Genomic DNA, 18427 nt, shown 5'->3' with positions numbered 1-18427 from the left:
GCCTGTCACATCCAATAAGAGCAAGCAAAGCCTGAAAGCTCACTCGTGTTTTAGCTCTGACAGGAAGCTTTTGCAGAAGTTGTTAGTCGTTTGAGGTTATGAGGAGTTTTCGGGAGAAGGTGTGCAAGTGGTACAGGACGGAGCCTTAGTTTATCCTCCATCCTTGCTACACTAATGACATTACTCCTGGGGAGTCGGGATAATCAAGTCTTAATGAGACGTGGAAGTGTTTAGTGCCGTGTTTGACATTCACTGCTAACAGAGTGGCTGATCCTTTGCTGGTCTCCAGATGACTCGTTTTTTACAACGTTTTATCCAGGGAAAACATCAAGTGGAATGAAGTCCAGCTTAATGGAGGTCAGAGACCAACGTTTACTGCACTCTTATTATTTTTCTTGGCACTATTTGCTTATGAATTCCAAAAGGGAGGTTACCTATTTGGTTATGTTTGTCAGCAGGATTACGGAAGATCTCAAAGCCCAAATGTTATGAAATTTGATGGAAGGGACGACATATAAAAAGATTAGGAGGAGAACATTTATATCAATATTAAGATGATGTGAAGAGACAAAAAAGCTGAATTGTATATCGAGAACATTTGTTTTATTTAAATGTTGAATTATAGATGTATACATCCCTGCCAAAAATCTGAAAAAGCACTTACTGTATTAATAGGTAGAAGTAGGCATCAACATGCTTTAAGCTCATTTTGCTTTCTATGTCGCATGAGATTTTCCCAACTAAAACTCAGAGCAGCATTCATTTATGAAAAAAGTGAGACATTCAAATCACCTCTGTTTTAACCCTGGATAATTGAGGCTTTTTCCCATCCAAGTTCTGCAAACTAGTCTGACTGGAGGGACTCCAGCAATGACTTAATGTGAGGAATCGATCAGGACCAGCTATGATCTACTCAGTGGAGTTAGTCCAAAATGGGCCGGATGATTGGATATAAATTCAGCCACTCAATCAAAATAACATTTCTACAATGCCGTATGAAAACAACACAGAACGTGAATATGATTACATTATTATTTAAAACTCAAGGATGCAGTCGTTTGATGAAATATGAAGTGATTGTACAAAAACGGAGACAAAAAAATCCACCAGACTTTGATATGCAGATCAGACTGATATGAACAACTCTGAAGAAGAAGTTATTGTTATTCTGGAGCTTCCCGTAACGCAGCAGGAAAAACAGAGGGTGTTTTGTTTTCCTGTGGGACGAGCTTATGCTTATGACTTTCCCCTGCTGAGGGATTTGTCAATGATCCCTCAAGCTGCGGGCAAGCTCTTTAGTGACGCTCCCTCATGGATACATAGAACAATAGGATAATACAACAGCAGATCAAAACACAGACGGTAAAATAACATCCACGGCTCGAGTCAGTGATACTCCCACTCAGTCTGAATAAACCTCTTGTCTTTCATACACACTGGCACAGTTCCACAACACACCAGGGATGTCAGACTCATTGCTGCTGATCAATCTTCTTCCTCTCATTGTCGTCCCAACCCCATGCTGTTAGCTCTCCCACTGCTCCATAACTAGCACCTGATTAGGAGTGATATTAAACCCTATGACTTCAGCACGTCCACATCATGCTGAGACCTCGGGAAAGATCTCGCTATCTCAGCCTCCTCTGGCTGGCAACTGGACACTTTCCCATCATCATCATCATCTTCCCACCAATTTAAAAGGGCAGCACAGCTCATGATAATGCCAGCGGTCTTCCAAAGCAGCAAACTCTGCAGTAACCAGCGTTACAGGCTGACTAGGAGAGAGAGACATGTCTATTTAGACTTTTGTGTTGCTCCATGCAAGCCTAGTGAGGGTTTAATTAGAAGTTAAACTTGATATATTTTTATAAAAAGCAATGCTGAGGAATCTCCCCTCAGCCGTCGTAACAACAAGGACATTAAAGCAGCCACCTCATAGTTGGTTTAATGAAGAGGTAATGGAGCCTGTGAGGATGCTTGTCCCCATAAAGCACCTGACTAGAACAAAGCAATGAAAGTGCGATTAAGTTTTAAATAAGGCGTTTAAAACGAATAGAAAGCAATCAGAGAGCACAGACGTACACATTATTCTGATGATAGAAAGTGTTTGCCAGTAGTTAACAGAGACAGAGACGGACCCTCTGAGAATATTAGGTCCACGCACAACGACAAATGAAACAACACTCTTAATCTTTATCGAATTTATGTAGCAGCAAATTGCACTTAAATATATAGCGACAATGCACCGATTAAATGTGCACATAGTTTACAACAAATAGCCAATTATAGGGAAACTGTTGACATGTCAAAAAGATACAAAAGGAATTATTCTCAAGAATCGTCAACATATTTAGGCTAAACCTATTTTTTGGAGATGAAATGGCAAATGAGGGAAATCCATTTAAAGTGTGAGGAGATGAAAGATGATAAAAGCTCGGTAGAAAAAGATAATCATTTGGGTTCATGTTTATTTTATGCAGTTTAAATACAAAGATTTAAAAAGTGAAGAAAAAAAGTCATACACAAATGTGCCTATATCTGTGGCCTTGATGCTGATATCATGTTTTGTTAGGCATGTTAATGTACACCCCTATCACTGCTGTTCATTTATTTGCACTTTAACCTCAATAGAGGAGTATCCATTTTGTGGAGCGTAATTCATATAGCCCTGATGGGTTCTTCTCCTTTTTCTTGGTCTCACATAATCTCCATCTCTCTGCTCATTTTGGTCCTAACTCCTCTGCAATCAGAGATGTCAGTCACACTTAAAGCTCTAAATACCTTGCGACTCCTCAATCAGACACACCTCCACCCTCGCTTCCCATTGGACCTGCTCCAGGAGCTCCAACAGTCCCATCTGTCCATCACGCCACGGCTAATAAAAGACTAAATCATCATCACCTCAGGATGACATGTTATTCATCAACAAGCGGCAGTAACTGGCTCAAATATAAATGTGACCTTGATGATAGCCAGGCTTTTTTCCCATTAAAACGTATAACATATATTTCATTGTAATCGCTTTAAGGAATGACTAACGAAAATGTCAATGTACCTTTTTGTTCCAGAAAATTCCAAAAATATTGGATTGCTTGCCAAACAATTCTATGAAGAAATTATACATATTTTGGGCATCGCAACACAAATGTTGGCATGCAAACATGCACAGTTAAGATGGTGAATATACTGTAGCAAATATAACTGCTATTATTGACATTCTGAGCATGCAAACGTATCAGAAAGAAACTAGTTCGCTTACACAATTACAAGTTTCATGTACAATTGAAGCAAATCAGTGAATAAAATGGTAAACGTGGTTAAAATTACACCAGCTAGTTGCATGTTAGCATTGTCATTGTAAGCATGTGAAGGCAAAGCTATGTCTATGTAACATGGCGTGATGTATTCTGGTTAGCAGTAAATTTACCATACCCTACGGTATGTGCATTTGTAAAATATTTATTTTATCTGTTTTTATTATTGGCAATGCACTTTGTTACACCATAATAACACCTCACCCTCTGGGACATGTTTAAATTGCCTCGCTCACGCTGATTTATTCTCTCTGGTGACTACCTGTAATATATTGCTGATCATCTGGTGGGTATGCTTTTAAGGAAACATTTCAAGCTCTTTATTGGCGCTTCATTACATGAAGCTCTTACTGTTTAATGTGTATGTATTAAAAGTCAATTAATTTGTTTTTAGTAAGCACAGAACAACCTAATATTGTAATGGTAAGGTAAGATTCAACTGGTAAATTATATTTCATTTTCTTAAAAAACTAAAAACGTGCTTATTTTATAAAATGTTGAATTTGTAGCTCAGCTTTTTCATACATTACATTTGCATCAATAGGCAATTTCAGAGCACTTTAGAGACTGTTCATTCTTGGAAAAAGCTATTGATAAAGTAAACTAATTACAAGGTCCATTTAGTTTAATCCAACCTGGGCGAAACATTAATAAATTGCTCAGACAAATATTAATTAGACCTGATTAGCTACCAAAAATATACCTTATAGTGTGGTTATTCTGTCAACCTCTCTTGGTTAGTTCGAATGTTAATCCGTTGAGTTCAATTTAGTCACAAATCTAAGCTTAATTCAACCAAATAATGATTATATAGTCAAGTGTCTCCTAAAAGTTTCTACTTGTATGAAAGTGTCAAAGTGTCTATTAAGGCTGATGGAGGTCAGCAATTGGTTACTGTCTCTTTAAAATCCTCATCAGCTAAGGGAGGTGATCCACTTTCTTAATCCTCAGTATTAGAACAAGTCTGTAGGGTGAGATCTGTGAGCGTCTGCTGACTTGGCTGGCTGTCTTGTTTGGATCATTTACTCTGCATGGGTCAACATTTCTATTTTTGTTAATGCTTCTGAAGCAAGTACAAATCACCATCCATCATATGTGACCTATCTGAGCTTAAACTAGTTTGTTTTGTCTGTGTGTGCATATGTGTCTCTGTTATGTCTGCGTCTTAGTCTCATGTGTGATCATGTGACATCACTGTAAAGCCTCTCAGACTTTTCCGGTGCTTCATTTTATGTGAAGGGATAAAGATGGGGCTGATGTCATTAGCTCCCTGCCTTTAATCTCATCTACAGTGCAAATGTTTACACAGAGCTCACATTAATGTGGCTTTTTTTTAAATAGGCTTTGACCCACAGCCAATTATTGCCAGCAACCTCTTTCCTTCCTTTTTTTTTTAATGTTTATTGTTATAGTGGCAGGTACACCATTTGTATTATCGGGTGCGATATGTGAGTAAAGCCATTTATTTTGACTGGATGTTAAAATTTGGAACAACAAATTAAGTTTGGGTTTGGTTAAATACTACACGATATAGGGACATGCAACTATAAGATGTTTCACTTATCAAATGCAAGAAATAACTGATGATGATAATAATGTAACATTATGCCTTTATGACTGAGTTGGTATGATGGCAGACTTGTAAACAGAGAGCTTTTACTACAATGTGTTTTTTTACTCGAGACAAATAAATGAATTCATGAAAATGTATTACGTAGATCTTGTCATGAAGAAATATAACATACAATCTATAGTATATTTGTATTTCTGACCTCAGATAAGACAAGAGGAGTATAAAAGATGTACACTCCACTTCTTATTGGATTACATCATGAACAGAAAACAAGTTTTACAAAAGGAAGATTTCAGTTTTCAAACATTCCCTGGATCAGTTTTCATTATCTATCTCTCTCCTCAGCAGACAGTGTGATAGCGTCTTGGTGTATTTTTCAAGCACACAATGTGACGTGAAAAGCAGCACGTCCCCGTTCCACTAGACATCTTTCTGATGAGGTGTAAAATTGAATACTGCACGGCACACCGAGCATCGGTATAACGACATCAGTCAGTCAGACGCTTTTATCAAACTGTTATCATGCATCAAACATAAGGCAAGCAGAGCCTTTGTGTTCTCTGTCACTCTCACAGCGTAACAACAACACAGCTGAACAGCAGCCGCCCCTGCTGGATCCTCTGGATATTCTGGAAATCAACATTTAGATCAATAAACTCCAACAAATGTTGTTTTGGCTCCGAAAGCCACTTACACACTAAAGGCACAGGAAGCTGACCAACGTCTGATTCAATGGTCTTCTACTGATTTACACATACAGAACATTTTCAGCTGTTACTGCCATGGAGAAAATCATGCCTGTGAATTTGTGGGATCCAGATGGTCATTAGCTCTGGAGGCCGTCCAGGTTACTGAGCATCGTCCTGTTTTCTTTCTGATATGCTTTAAAAAAGGCGTTTTAAGTGCTTCTAATGGAGCTATCAATGGTAAATACATCACCTATTTATGGCTCTCTGTATAAATAATAAGCCATTAGTAACCTTGTAGGTTATAAGGTTGTAAAAAATCTATTTGGCATTCTCCATACTGTTTTTTTACAGTCTCCCTATTTCATAAAAACTAAATACGAAGAAACTAGAAAGTGAAATGAATTAATAGCAGATAAATGTCTTAGTGATGGTTACACAATATTTCAGAAAAGCTCCTTGGCATACATTACAAGTCTCTAAAAGAGGAAACAGCTTTTCCAAAAGATATTCACTCATTTGGTGTTTGATGAATAAATCTCCAGTTGGTGTTTAACTAGGTTCAGATCTATCTGACTGCGAAGGTGTGTTTTAAAAAAAATAAATGCAATTTAACATTATTATGTCTGATTTTAAATAATAAATAAGAAGCTTTAAAAATGGGGTTTGTTGAGGAATTCCAAACCGAAAGCATAAGGAAGGGGAGAAACAAGAATAATATATTAAAGTTGTCTCTCTGGGACCTAAGGCAGATCTGTCGGAAGAATGACGGCTACTGTGCAAAGTTATGCAAAACATTTGTGCAAACTATATAACCATAAATGTTGTTTAAAAATCGCAAAGAAATAATGACATGGTTACTTCATTACAACAATCGTCATAATTCTTGGCTATAGTTCAAAAAAGTGCCCTGATCCATCAAGGCAGAGCTCTTCAAACATTCAGGACGTCCCTCTGTGGGAGAGGAGGGCTGCCTCTGAGCTAGTGATCGCCCATCACAGCAGCTTCATACACCCTAAAAGACATCACACAGGGAGGACTTATCATTTTTTTTTGCAATCACGTTTGGATTTTAGACAACCTCGGTATCAGCTATTTCTGTTGCCTAGAAAACCGTTAAATGGCCACTTTAACAGCGGCTGTGATGAGAATAAGAGATATTGGTCACATTGAATTGGGCTGCGAGTGCACAAAAGTATATTGAAGATCAATTAAGATTGTTTTTACTTGAGTAAAAGTATAAGATATACTACAAATTGTACTTTGTAAATAAGTAACCTTAATTGTTTTGCTGGAATCTTTTTTTTAATTATTATTATACAAATGGTTTTTTTACCCTCTGGGTAACATCTTTTTATGAATGGATATATTTTTAATACCGATATTGACGCAAAATGTTGTGTTTTAGACTGTTGGTAAGTACACAATATACCAATTTGAATACATCATCTTGGTAATGGAGTGTCATGATGGACATTTTTATCACTATCTGGCATTTGATGGACCTAATGATTTATTGATTAATTAGGAATATAATCAGCAAACAGTGTATACAAAATAACCTTTTTGTTTCCAATTTCATATGTAAATATGATCTGAAATGTAACCAGTAACTACAGCTGTTAGCCAAGTGTAGTGGGGTAAGATGTACATTGTTTTGCTCTGAAATGTATTACTTATGTACTGTCTGCTAAAATAAACCTCCTTAATTACTCTCCACCACTCCTTACGACTTTAACAAAAACCACCAGAGCTGAAAATATGATTTTCATTCTTTATCAATGTGGTGCAAACCGTCACATCTGCTTCTCTCGTGGTGGGTAAACTGGAGACTCTACTGGGACTCTACTTCTATGCATTCTAAGGAATAAGAAGCAAATTTGATCTGTGAAATAAAACCGTCAAACTAGCAGGATGTAGAACTCATTAGGACTCTGAAACAGCTCATCATAGTGCTTTTTCTCCAAGATAATCCAATTTAAAGCTGAGATACTTCGAGATACTTTAGTGAAAAAGCTTTTTTCTGCTTTAAAATAGCCTCGCATCTGGCCAATGGCTCTCCTAATATCTATGACTAATGGTTTATGCAACGTGGAATTACATTAGCCTCTGGTTACTATTTTTCTAAAACTGGTAATCAACAGACTTCTGGGACACATGTTCACCCTAAATCCGAATGGATATTTAGCCGCTGTTTTATTCTGCATGAAAAAACAGAAGCTATGAATGTGATATGTATTGGTTGTGAAGTTTAATTCTCCTCTGAGAACAATCTGGGCTTTACAAGCAGGCATTAATAAATATTCAAATCGTGATGTTAGGATAAAAACAAAAATAAAAAAATAAAATGTAAGCGTTAATTGATGCTCAAAAGGTTGTTTTTTTTAAATCACATGATATTCTCTGAGCTCCCACTGATTCAAATGCGTGTATGCAAGCAGATGATGGAACAGTCGCAACAAAAGCACATTTAAAATTGAGGCTCATAAATATCAACAAAAATGCTTGCTTTAGTTATCCCTTGCGTACTGAAATAGTTGGCTGAAATATATTAAACTGAGCTGCACCAGTTATTTGAAAATATCATTTTGGAAGGAAATCAAGATCTTCTCCATCTGCTTCAACGAGGATGCTTGGAATAAAAAAAACATTCAAACAAAAAAAAGCAGTTGGGTCAGGCACTGACTACATGTTGCTTTTCCTTTGATCGTATTTTCTCCTTTCCCTTTTACATGTATTTTTCTTTTGTATCTAATGTGCATGGTGGGTTTAAAGATGTAAGATACATTTTATGTTCTCATTTAGAGAAAAGGAATCATTTGTATTTTTCCATTTAATGCTGTTTGCTTTGACTTTACTATTTCTAGTTGACAGTTTAATAAGTCTTACAGAGTCGAGTTTACTGAAGTTTACAGATATATGACTGTATTATGGATTTGCTTTGAAACAGTACGATGCCTACCTGAAAGAAAGTATTTCACATAATGTATTTTACTTCAAGATACTTTTCTAACATTCAGGTATCAGAGAAGCCTCCCCAACAAAAAATGCAATTTAGAAACGCTTGTATACTTTTTTACTATTATTTAATGGCATCAGGACCCAAGAGTGTGTTTCACAGTTTCAATCCAAGGTTTTACGTTCCTCAAGGCCACTACACCTACACTTCAGATCGTTACATAATATTTGACCAAGACTCGAGATATGCTTAGTGTAAAATGAACCAAATACTACTTTTACTATAACAGGGCTCTGTGGCCAAAACCATTGGAGACAACAACACAAAAAAAGCAGGCGAAAGAATCATCTTAAGTGAAAGCAATCTGCATTTTTATCCTCCTCAATTTTTGCAATCTTAGCTGTGAGATTTGATTAAAACCTGTAATTGTGGACAATTCCAGTTCATATGATGATACATTACATTTCTTGTTCTCATCTCAACAGAGCTCAAATGAGGAGTCTGGAGAACATCTAGATTTTTAGGTACAGACTTTGTGCATGTCGGGCTGTTGCAACGTCTACTTATTTTCATTATACATTTTCTGATTCTTTTCTAGATAAATTGCTCCATTGTTCGGTCTATAATGTGTCAGAAAATATTGAAAAAAATCCTCTTGAAATCCAAGGCTATGCCTTGTTTTGACAATCCAAAACCCAAAGATATGCAGTTTACCATTATATAAAACCTGTATATCTCTATAGTACAAGAGTACTTGTATCATTTATCAAAAAAGGGTGTTTACTTTGTTGATTTACTAGTCAAATACTCAATAAAGATCTAGACCTGATAAATAATAAAATGTCATAAAAGATAAAACCTGTAATTTATTGCAATGGCCTTTTATTTAAGCTCCGAGTCATTTCTACTCGGATCTTCAAACCTAAAAAGCAGGAGAACATAGATTTCTGGTTGCAGAATGTTTAAATTTGTATTCTAAACTTTGTGATAAGGGGAGATAAGGGAGAGAACTCATCTCATAATATTTTGAACTATGAATCTCATATGAGTACACTGAAGTGTTTTGAGAACTCCAACCTGTAGCCAGTCTCTTACCTGCAGCCAGCTGCATCCAGCCGCAGATCTTGTACACGGTGCCGGTGCTGCAGAAGAAGAAGAGCGAGAAGCAGCCGATGCAGGAGAGCACCAGCACCATGGACATGGCGATGAAGAAGGAGGCGGCCTTGAACGCACCGGAGGGGATGCTGCTGAACTCGGTGAAGCTGCCCTTACAGGTCAGGTCCCGGGACAGCCCGTTGCCAATGCAGTAGTGGAACAGCCCGAAGTATCCCGCCTGCGGGGTGTCCATGCCGTCTCCGATCCAGTACGGCTGGATGAAGCACACCACGTTGACGATGGCGAAGAGGATGGTGAAGATGGCCCAGAGGGTGCCGATGGCGCGGGAGTTCCGGACGTAGTTGGTCTGATAGATTTTGGCAGCCTCGGAGGCGGGGATCATGGTTGTTATCGTGCTGGGGACCCCGGGGATCATCCTCCGGTCTGAGTGCAGGGGTCTGCTCGGTGCTCAGGACCAATGTATTCAGCGAACTCACATCTGAGCATCTGATCCGTAAAAGGCAAAAATGCTGTGTTCTGCAGAACTTGTCGCTGTTTAGGTTTTTTTTTTATTCTGACTTTATACAGTCACAGCTGTTTCCATAGAATCACTGCACCCTCACATCCATGGCGAGGTCGGGTTTTGTTTTCTGGTGTTTTCCTCCTGGTTTTCATTCATCACTCTTGCAAAAAACGAAACGCGCTCTCCGAAAAAACACGCTTCAGGAATCCATTCAGAAGCCAGTGGATTCATCCGACATTTGTCCTGATGATTTTTCAAAGATGTCGTTACCTGAAACGTGTGTAAAGCCAGAGACTGTTCCCCCGGCACACAGGCTCATGTCTGGGTTCCACTCTGCTGAAATGCTCCTCCGTCTGAGCTCCGACAGACCAACAGCTGCAGCTGAGGTGAATCAGAGGAGGAGGAAAGCCTGCACAGGGCCAGCCCACATCTCTTAATCCACGTCTGACGTATTATTCAAGTAGCACGCGCAAAATCTCAACACACACAATCATAATAATAACAAACTACAACAGTGTGGCTAATGCACCCAAATGTAATGCTCACATAATCCCCCTCTAACAGCTGCTTCACATTACCCTAATTATGTGAGAGAGGTATGGGAACATGTTCCTCGAAATTACCGTACACAAATGCAACTATTAAACAACATTAGACTGTAAATGAACGGCGTAAATGGACCTTTAATTATGTTTGCTTCCAATTATATCATAACAAAACCATAAAAGCTCAATATTCGCAGATGTTGCCTTTGTCTATGCTGTTATGTATCATTCAAAAGACTATTAGGCTATATGTTCTCATGTTTTCTCCTTTCTACTTTGCTCAGCAGATAAAGCTGTACAGTTGTCATGTAAGTATAATGTGTGCATCACATCCATACATAAAGAACAATAAAAACATATGCACAATGTCTATATTTATGTGTTTAAAAAACAATCTTCTGAAGTTCTTTATATCACAATAACAGTTTTAGAGCTAAAAACGACATTACCCATGAATCTTTGTGTGATCTGCGATTGGCTGGTGACCGGACACCGTCATTTGACGTAATCTGAAGGCGCGCGCGAAACTCATGTGAGTGTCCACCTCCTGTTTGTTACCGTTTTCAACTTTTAATGTAGCTTTTCATCGCTTTTTACGTTTGCTACACAGTTTATTTTCTGGCATATATATTATTAAAGTTCCCTGCCGTGTTTACAGTGCATTGTTTTCTTAAATATGTTTCGTTCTGGTCACATTTTTGACCGAATACGAGTTGTGTGAGGTTGTGCGTGTGCTGTCAGTGAACGTTTAGAAAGCTAACGTTAGCCTGGTTGTTTGTAGCCGCTTGTCACTGGCCTCCTCGCAGTCTTAAACACCGTGTTGTGGTTTGTAGTACGGAGAGCATGATGTCAGCACTGTTACAACAGCCAGGATATGAGGAGGAGAGGCTGCAGACCGTCTCAAAGAAGCTGCCCTGCAGAGAGGTCCAGGCAGGGATGCTGCTGTCGCTCATGGGTCAGGTATGTAGGCTCGTGTCGATCTGAAGTGAGATCCTGGCTGCGGTGGCGCGCATTAATACACTAAAAGTGGACCTATATTATTTCGCTTCGACTTCACCTAAATTAATGAGAAATGGCAACATGTGGCAGGGTTACATTATTTTTTTAGCATATAGCATTAGTTATGGGATATACACATTGTCAAACTGCCTTACAAAAAAACAACAGATATATTACAGGAGAAACACATTATACAATTACATTAAAAAACAATGTTATATTGTATAGCTAAGATACACAATATTTCAGACTTATAGCACCTGCTGACCTGCACAAAAATCATTTTAATTGGACTCTAACATACCTTACAAAAGATAAGAAACTCATTTAATAAAGTAAAACACAGCTATACAATGGAAAACAGCAATCATTGTATTAAGTATACTCTACATTTAAAATCTTTACAAGTGTATTTTGTAAGTGGGAGGTTGTGGCTCAGTGGATAGTGCGCTGATCTTCGGATCACGGGGGCACTGGTTNCACTAAGAATCCACATGACATTAGCACACAGCGTCGGCACATCATTGTAACACATACTTATTAATGGCATATACTGATTTCTATTGACAGATGTCACTGCTTACAATGATGTGCCGACGCTGTGTGCTAATGTCATGTGGATTCTTAGTGGTATGCCTCTTTGACTTGTGTTATATCCCTGCTGTTTGACAGGCTTGTGGCAAAAGAAAACACTTTCATATACCAGTGCCCATCATCTCATGTCAACCCTTTGCTTTCATATATAGCAAAAAGTGTTTTACTTGATTTAGTTTCATTTGTATTTGTTTTCCCCTACTTTGAAACACATTTATATTATAAAAAGCGGTGTTAACTACACACTTTAACCCTACTCCCTATATAAACTCAATGGAATATAAACAGAATCACATTAAATACAATAAAAAGGAAAGAAAGGTAAGAAAATAATTTAAAAAAGATCAACAACAAAATATTGATATGTTTCTCATTCAAGTCAACACGGTAACGTTAGACACAACTTTACGACAAAACATATGACTGAAACATAGAGAGAGGTGAAGTCTGCACTGTCTATTAAAAAATGATTAAGAATATAAAATATGAAACTTTACATACATTTAAAAAATGTGTGTTGAAATTTAAAATCTAGAAATGTGGTTTATTGATACTAAAGACGGTACAACGTTGCCATCTTTACATGGACCCAGCTTACTTTATGAAATGTTTATTCATCCCAGTTTTGTATCTCTTTGTATTCTACTCTCTCTGCTTTCTCAGCCTTTTTAATACCAGTATATAGCCCACACATCCTTCGTTCTGGTCCTCTCTGCAGATCTAAAGTGCATCCTCATTTCCTCAGTAATGAGCCAGAACAAAACTTGGATCCATTAGATCCACTTCTCAGCAGGACATTTCCTTTCCACCATCATCCCATTCTCTTATCAATCAATACTGTTGTATCGTGAGAGGAAGCTGTTTGATGACTGCAGCCTTTCAGCCATCATACAGACGTTACATTCAGAATATATTACTCTCCTTTCTCTGGCCTCAGATTTAAGTGCTGCATATGGTTGACTGATGAGAAACATAACGGTCATTATTCAGAAACAAATGTTTACCCAAAGAAGTTAGCTCCGAATGGGACACAAATCGGTTCAGGGGCACAAGGCGTCTCCTCCAGCTGGTTTTCCTCCGAGGTAGACGCCTAATTACACTGATCATCCACCGACGATTATAACAGCGGCACATCGGAGGGACCCATGCTGTGTGGAAAACATGACTAACAACTCCAACACTGGAAACATATTGGCGGGAGGGACCGAATCAAAGACAGCTTAGTGAAAACTGGGGGCATAAGTAGAATACAAATGAGGTTCGAGCTTGAGAGGACTTCAAAAGGCTCCGTGGCTCTCCGTTATTTGATAAACTTAGCCGGGGGAGTTGAGAAGCGCGAGCCGTGGGAGTGTTTGCATCCCAGTGGACTTATTTAAGATTACACCAGAGGAACAACACTTGCAGGAGGCTCTCTTAGGTCTGAGTGATGTGTTTTTCTCTCTTAGGTGTGTGTTTGTGGGTAAACGGTTGCTTCTGCCCGGTAGTGTTTGTTTACAGTCACCGTTTTCCAAAGGTCACGGATCAGAGAACACGGACTCTGAGAGGGGACGTGTGTTGTTTCAGTGATGTTCGCAGCCACCTCAGCCACCCATTAATGCCTTTCCTCCCTCCGAGCTATCCGGTTGCCATGGAAACTCTCCGTTCTGCTCCCGCTGGCAGCATCCCATCACTCTCACTGTCTCCAAGAGATTGCCAAGGTGAGCTGCTCAGGATCAGCGTGCCCCTTCAGGAGCTGCAGGAAGGATGGGGGCACCGTCTGGGAGCTGAATGACCCCCCATTCAGGTTCAAACTCTTTCCATTTGGCCGCTTCAGGTCACAGACTTAAGGCCAGGAGAGCGGTGAAGCATCACAGCTGCATGACAAGTGGCAGCATGAGGGTTTCTCTTCATACATCAAAGAGTGGCGACACTTGAAGCAGCACGAATCCTACTATCAGTGGCGTAACAATATGAAGACATTTATATTAATTTCACTTTATACTTAAATATCCCATTCACGTAACATTTTTTTTTCCTTTTTATGTTCCCTTAAAGGTTACCTATTATGCAAAATCCACTTTTTCACGTCTTTGATACATAAGCATGTGTCCCTTCTGTGTAAAGAGATTCTGAAAGTTTCAGGAAAAAAGATTGGCTCTCCTTTTGTCCTGATCCATTTATATAGAAACCTGTCTGAAAATGAGCTGATCAGAATTTGGCCACTTTGTGATGTCATAATGTATTTTTGGGTTAAGTAACCATTAGCCAATCACCAACCAAGGTAACACCCATCCACCTTATCACCTGAATCTCCTCCTAGAGCACCAGTGTGAGAACTATAATATATTGATGAAAAAGAGTATAATAGGGGACCTTTTTAAATCTCTGATCTTGACTTAACTGATTTTGACAGCAGAGAGATTACATTAACATTCCTCTCCTGGAGATGGAGATGCCTTTGGACTTCCCTAAAAATGTAGATTCAAACAGACCCCAAGTAAACTGTATTAAATAAAGTAGCCTTTTTCCGAAACGCATAATATATTTGGGAACTTTTTGATCTTCGCCACACTTTAACATATAGTTCTGTGGTGTTGAACAATGCTTGAGCCGATAAACACTAGTTTGAACAGCAAGGAAAGCTACTAAGTTGCCCTTGTGGTACATTTATAAAAGCTGTTTCCAGAGGTCAAGAACGCAAACGTCTAATTTTTAAAGCCAAAATAGACGAAAGGGATAAGTTCAGTAATATAATGTAAACATATAAAACCCCTCATGGCTGAGTGGACAAAAGCTCCTGATAAGCTAGTAAAATAACTTTGTTTTGATGATACAAGCTCTTACTGGTTGACCCTTCTTCAGCGCTCCATTGTTCTTACCTGCTTGGTGCTAGGTGGATTTATATCAGTGAGATGGAGCTCTGTATTTCTTTCTCCTCCTCATGTAATCAGTCATCATTAAAGCAAAAAGAGAGCAATTCAGGAGTAGGGAGGGGAAAGCTTGAAAGAAAAGAGAAGAACATGTACTCTCTGCCATCTCCTCAGATCAGAGAGGTTCCTGAAACAGAGGAGCAATCCCCTCGACTCGACTTCAAAGGCAGTCGGTTTTGGAAGAAGAAACGGGGACAACATTAAAGATTCTGCCAAAGTTGTGTTCAAGAACGCTGTCATCACTATCTGAGGAAGAGAAGAGAAAGCACTTAAATAAAACAAGGATTGATCAACATGATTTGGATCGTATTCAAATAATCCGACCATGTGGGTTCTTTCCTCTGACTACAAGAGATAGACTTAAATATTTTACTCTTGCCTGTCGTCGAGGAGCCATGACAATTACGAGCTTCACAAAGCGTATCACTGCAAGGGTGTCGGCTTCAATGCTTAACACGTGTTTTTTTATTCCTGTCTGGGGTGCAACATGTTGGCAGATTTACTGTCGGGAGTCTTTATTAATAAGGACACCTGTTTCTAAATCCCCCCTTGATAAATGAGTGCTGTCCTCCTGTACTTCCACCTAAGCTGCTTAAGCTTACGGTCATACGTGAGTCATGTGTGTCTCATATGGACACGTGGCTGGCTTTAATCCTCAGTCTTTTTCTGTCATATTCACAGCACTGAGGTGTCCTGACACTCGTCTGTACAAATCCAAATAGCAGTCTGCAGGCAGCCCGTCACCATGGCGATGCAGCATCTCTACCTCATCCAACCAGCTGATTGGATCCTCTGCATGGGGGAGCGACCTCCTGCTCCCCAAAACATAGTCTGTGCTCAGAGGAAATCAGAGAGAGCTTTGATTAAAGCTCGTCTGAAAAACTCTGTTCCAAGTAGGACTAACTTCAAAGAAGACGAGGCGGCATTTGGAAGAAACTTCTGAAGCAGTCTCCAGTGAACCGAGAGACAGCGGGGGGGCGGCATGCAACAGAAAGCAAACAATACCGCCACCCAGGAGGATTATCAGAATAACTTTTATGCTGATTATTTCTAAAATAAGAAGGAATGTTTCTGTGACACTGCATGCAGAGTTGTGGGCCACTGGGACGTGTTTTAAGTAGCTTGCAAACACACTTGTGAGCACATTCTCACATCTTCAGTACAACAACATTGTCTACTATTTTTGTTTGAAGGAGTTCCAAGGCTCTAAACAGGCATTGTCCAATTTGTGTTTAGCAATTGTAGCGAGGCCGGTCAATATTTAGATCTCCACAGAGGTTGAAACTTTGAGTCTATGTGTAAGAAGTGGAATAAACTTTGTTTGCTCTAGCTAGACTGCAAACGTTAGCGGCTAACTAGCTTGCTAACTGCTAACAGCAACATTCAAATCCAAGAAGCATTTCCTTCTCTGTGGATAAATAAGTTCCAGATATTATTACCCCACTTTTTGGAAGTTGGTCCTGTGTGCTACACTAATTCAAGTTTCATATGTTCTTGTTATGAACAAAGTGTAAGAAATGCACAAAGGCTACCAACACAAGCAGCACACATTAGCTCGATAAATTTGACATTATTGATGCCTGAAAAAACACTTAAAGCTTTTCTCTACTTTTGTCTAAACCCAAGACTCATCATTTTAAAGTTGCTCAAAGAAAGTTGTAAATGAATCATTTTAAACCGCTATAAACCGTCAATGCAGAGTTACCTTGAAATAAAGGTGTGTATATCCTTGAAAGGTCAGCTGGTAGAAATGATAAAGCACTGATAATAAAATAAGTCTTCAGTTTGCCCTGCGCTCGATATAGACCTCTCCTCTCAGACATAATTAGATTGTAAATTTGAATCTCAATCAATTTTACAGCACACTCTTCCCCAGGGACAATCCCCAAACTAGCTTGTCTTTGACACGGAGTTAAATATTATTTTGCTTTTCAATACATTTAAGGAGGACAGCCTAATGGCCGTTTTCAAACTAAGGAGTAATATTAAGAGTTAAACGTTTTTTTTGCCTCTACTTGACTTGACAGTCCGTCTGCTTTATGTCTTTGAAGTGAGCTTTCTCCATCTGTGTGCCATTCTCTGATCTGATGGAGGGCAGTGGTCTGTCTGGCGCTGCATTTTTAAACAGCCACTTTCATTCCCTTCATGTCTAAAATGAGGTGCATTGGTATTCCAATCTTGTAGTACTTGTTCCTGCCGCCTCCCTCCAACCTTCATTTCCAATCCTTACCTGAAAATGACACATAAGTGAGACAAAGATATTACAATATCAATAACTTTCAGATTCCCCCTGACACCTCGTGATTAATAACCTCATCATCACAATGCTGCAGTTTTTCTCTCCTACCTTCTCCATGCAGCCACTCATGTTGTTTTAAGCCTGAGCTTCAAAGATCAAGCACCTTTTTTTATTTCCCCCTTTTCCTGTCTTTATTCTCTTTCCTGTCCCTTCACCTTTAGTCTGTGCTTCATCTTGCTCACCTCTCCATCTTCTTTTCATTCTCCCCTCTTCGTTGTTGTGCGAGATGGGGAGGGAACATCTTTTGTTCCCCCCCTGTTTGCTGGCATGCAACAGAGCGGCCATGAGTGACCCCCGTCAGTGTGTAAACCACAAAGAATGTGAGTCTGTCTAGTGCAGAATAGAGCTGAACACAGTTTCAGCGCTGCAGTGAGCTGACAGCTCCTCGTGAGATTACAGTGTTAGCAGGGCGGTTTAAATGGAATTAGCTACAAGATATTATTGTCCTCTTTGTAACGCCTGCAGTGATTGCGGTGTTGGTAAATGGTGGTATGCTCAATATGAGAACATGTATATATTAAATATTGATAAATACTTTATATTGAGGATCCTTTTTTGTTATGTAAATGCAGGGTGGATAAAAGAGGACTCAGACATTTAAGGATCGTACTTGATCACACTAGTATTTCAACACCCTCCTTATGTGTAGTATCTAATGATTTAATCTGTACAGTTATTACAACGCAACAAACAAAAGTATTTTGAATGTTTTTCTTTTTACTGGTGTGTGGAAGATTTCTAAAATCCTGCCTACAGTCTGTGAGAACTCAAAGATAAGATGTGGAGTCTTGCAGTATGAACAGATATTGCAACACAGATATTCGTACGGTATTTGTATTTTCTTGTAAACTTTCTTGTTGTGTTTTTCCCTAGTGTGCTTTACATAATGTTTTGGATTAACGATGTTCTCCTGTTATTATTATCTACATCT

The 18427-nt window shown here is 39.0% G+C and overlaps 1 protein-coding gene across 1 annotated transcript; it reads right to left on the bottom strand.

Annotated features, from left to right (window-relative positions):
* Positions 1–9398: 9398 nt before the first annotated feature.
* On the bottom strand, positions 9399–10557 carry lhfpl3 (LHFPL tetraspan subfamily member 3). Its single transcript, XM_010776589.1, has 2 exons — positions 9628–10557; positions 9399–9454 (listed from the first exon to the last, which is right to left on the bottom strand). The coding sequence occupies exons 1-2, from the start codon at positions 10061–10063 to the stop codon at positions 9399–9401; spliced, it is 492 nt and encodes a 163-aa protein (XP_010774891.1). The 5' UTR covers positions 10064–10557.
* Between the last annotated feature and the right edge of the window lie 7870 nt (positions 10558–18427).

Source organism: Notothenia coriiceps, unplaced genomic scaffold, assembly GCF_000735185.1.
Source record: "Notothenia coriiceps isolate Sejong01 unplaced genomic scaffold, NC01 NC01_scaffold00017074, whole genome shotgun sequence".
Taxonomy (NCBI): domain Eukaryota; kingdom Metazoa; phylum Chordata; class Actinopteri; order Perciformes; family Nototheniidae; genus Notothenia; species Notothenia coriiceps.
This window is presented reverse-complemented; position numbering and strand designations above follow the sequence as displayed.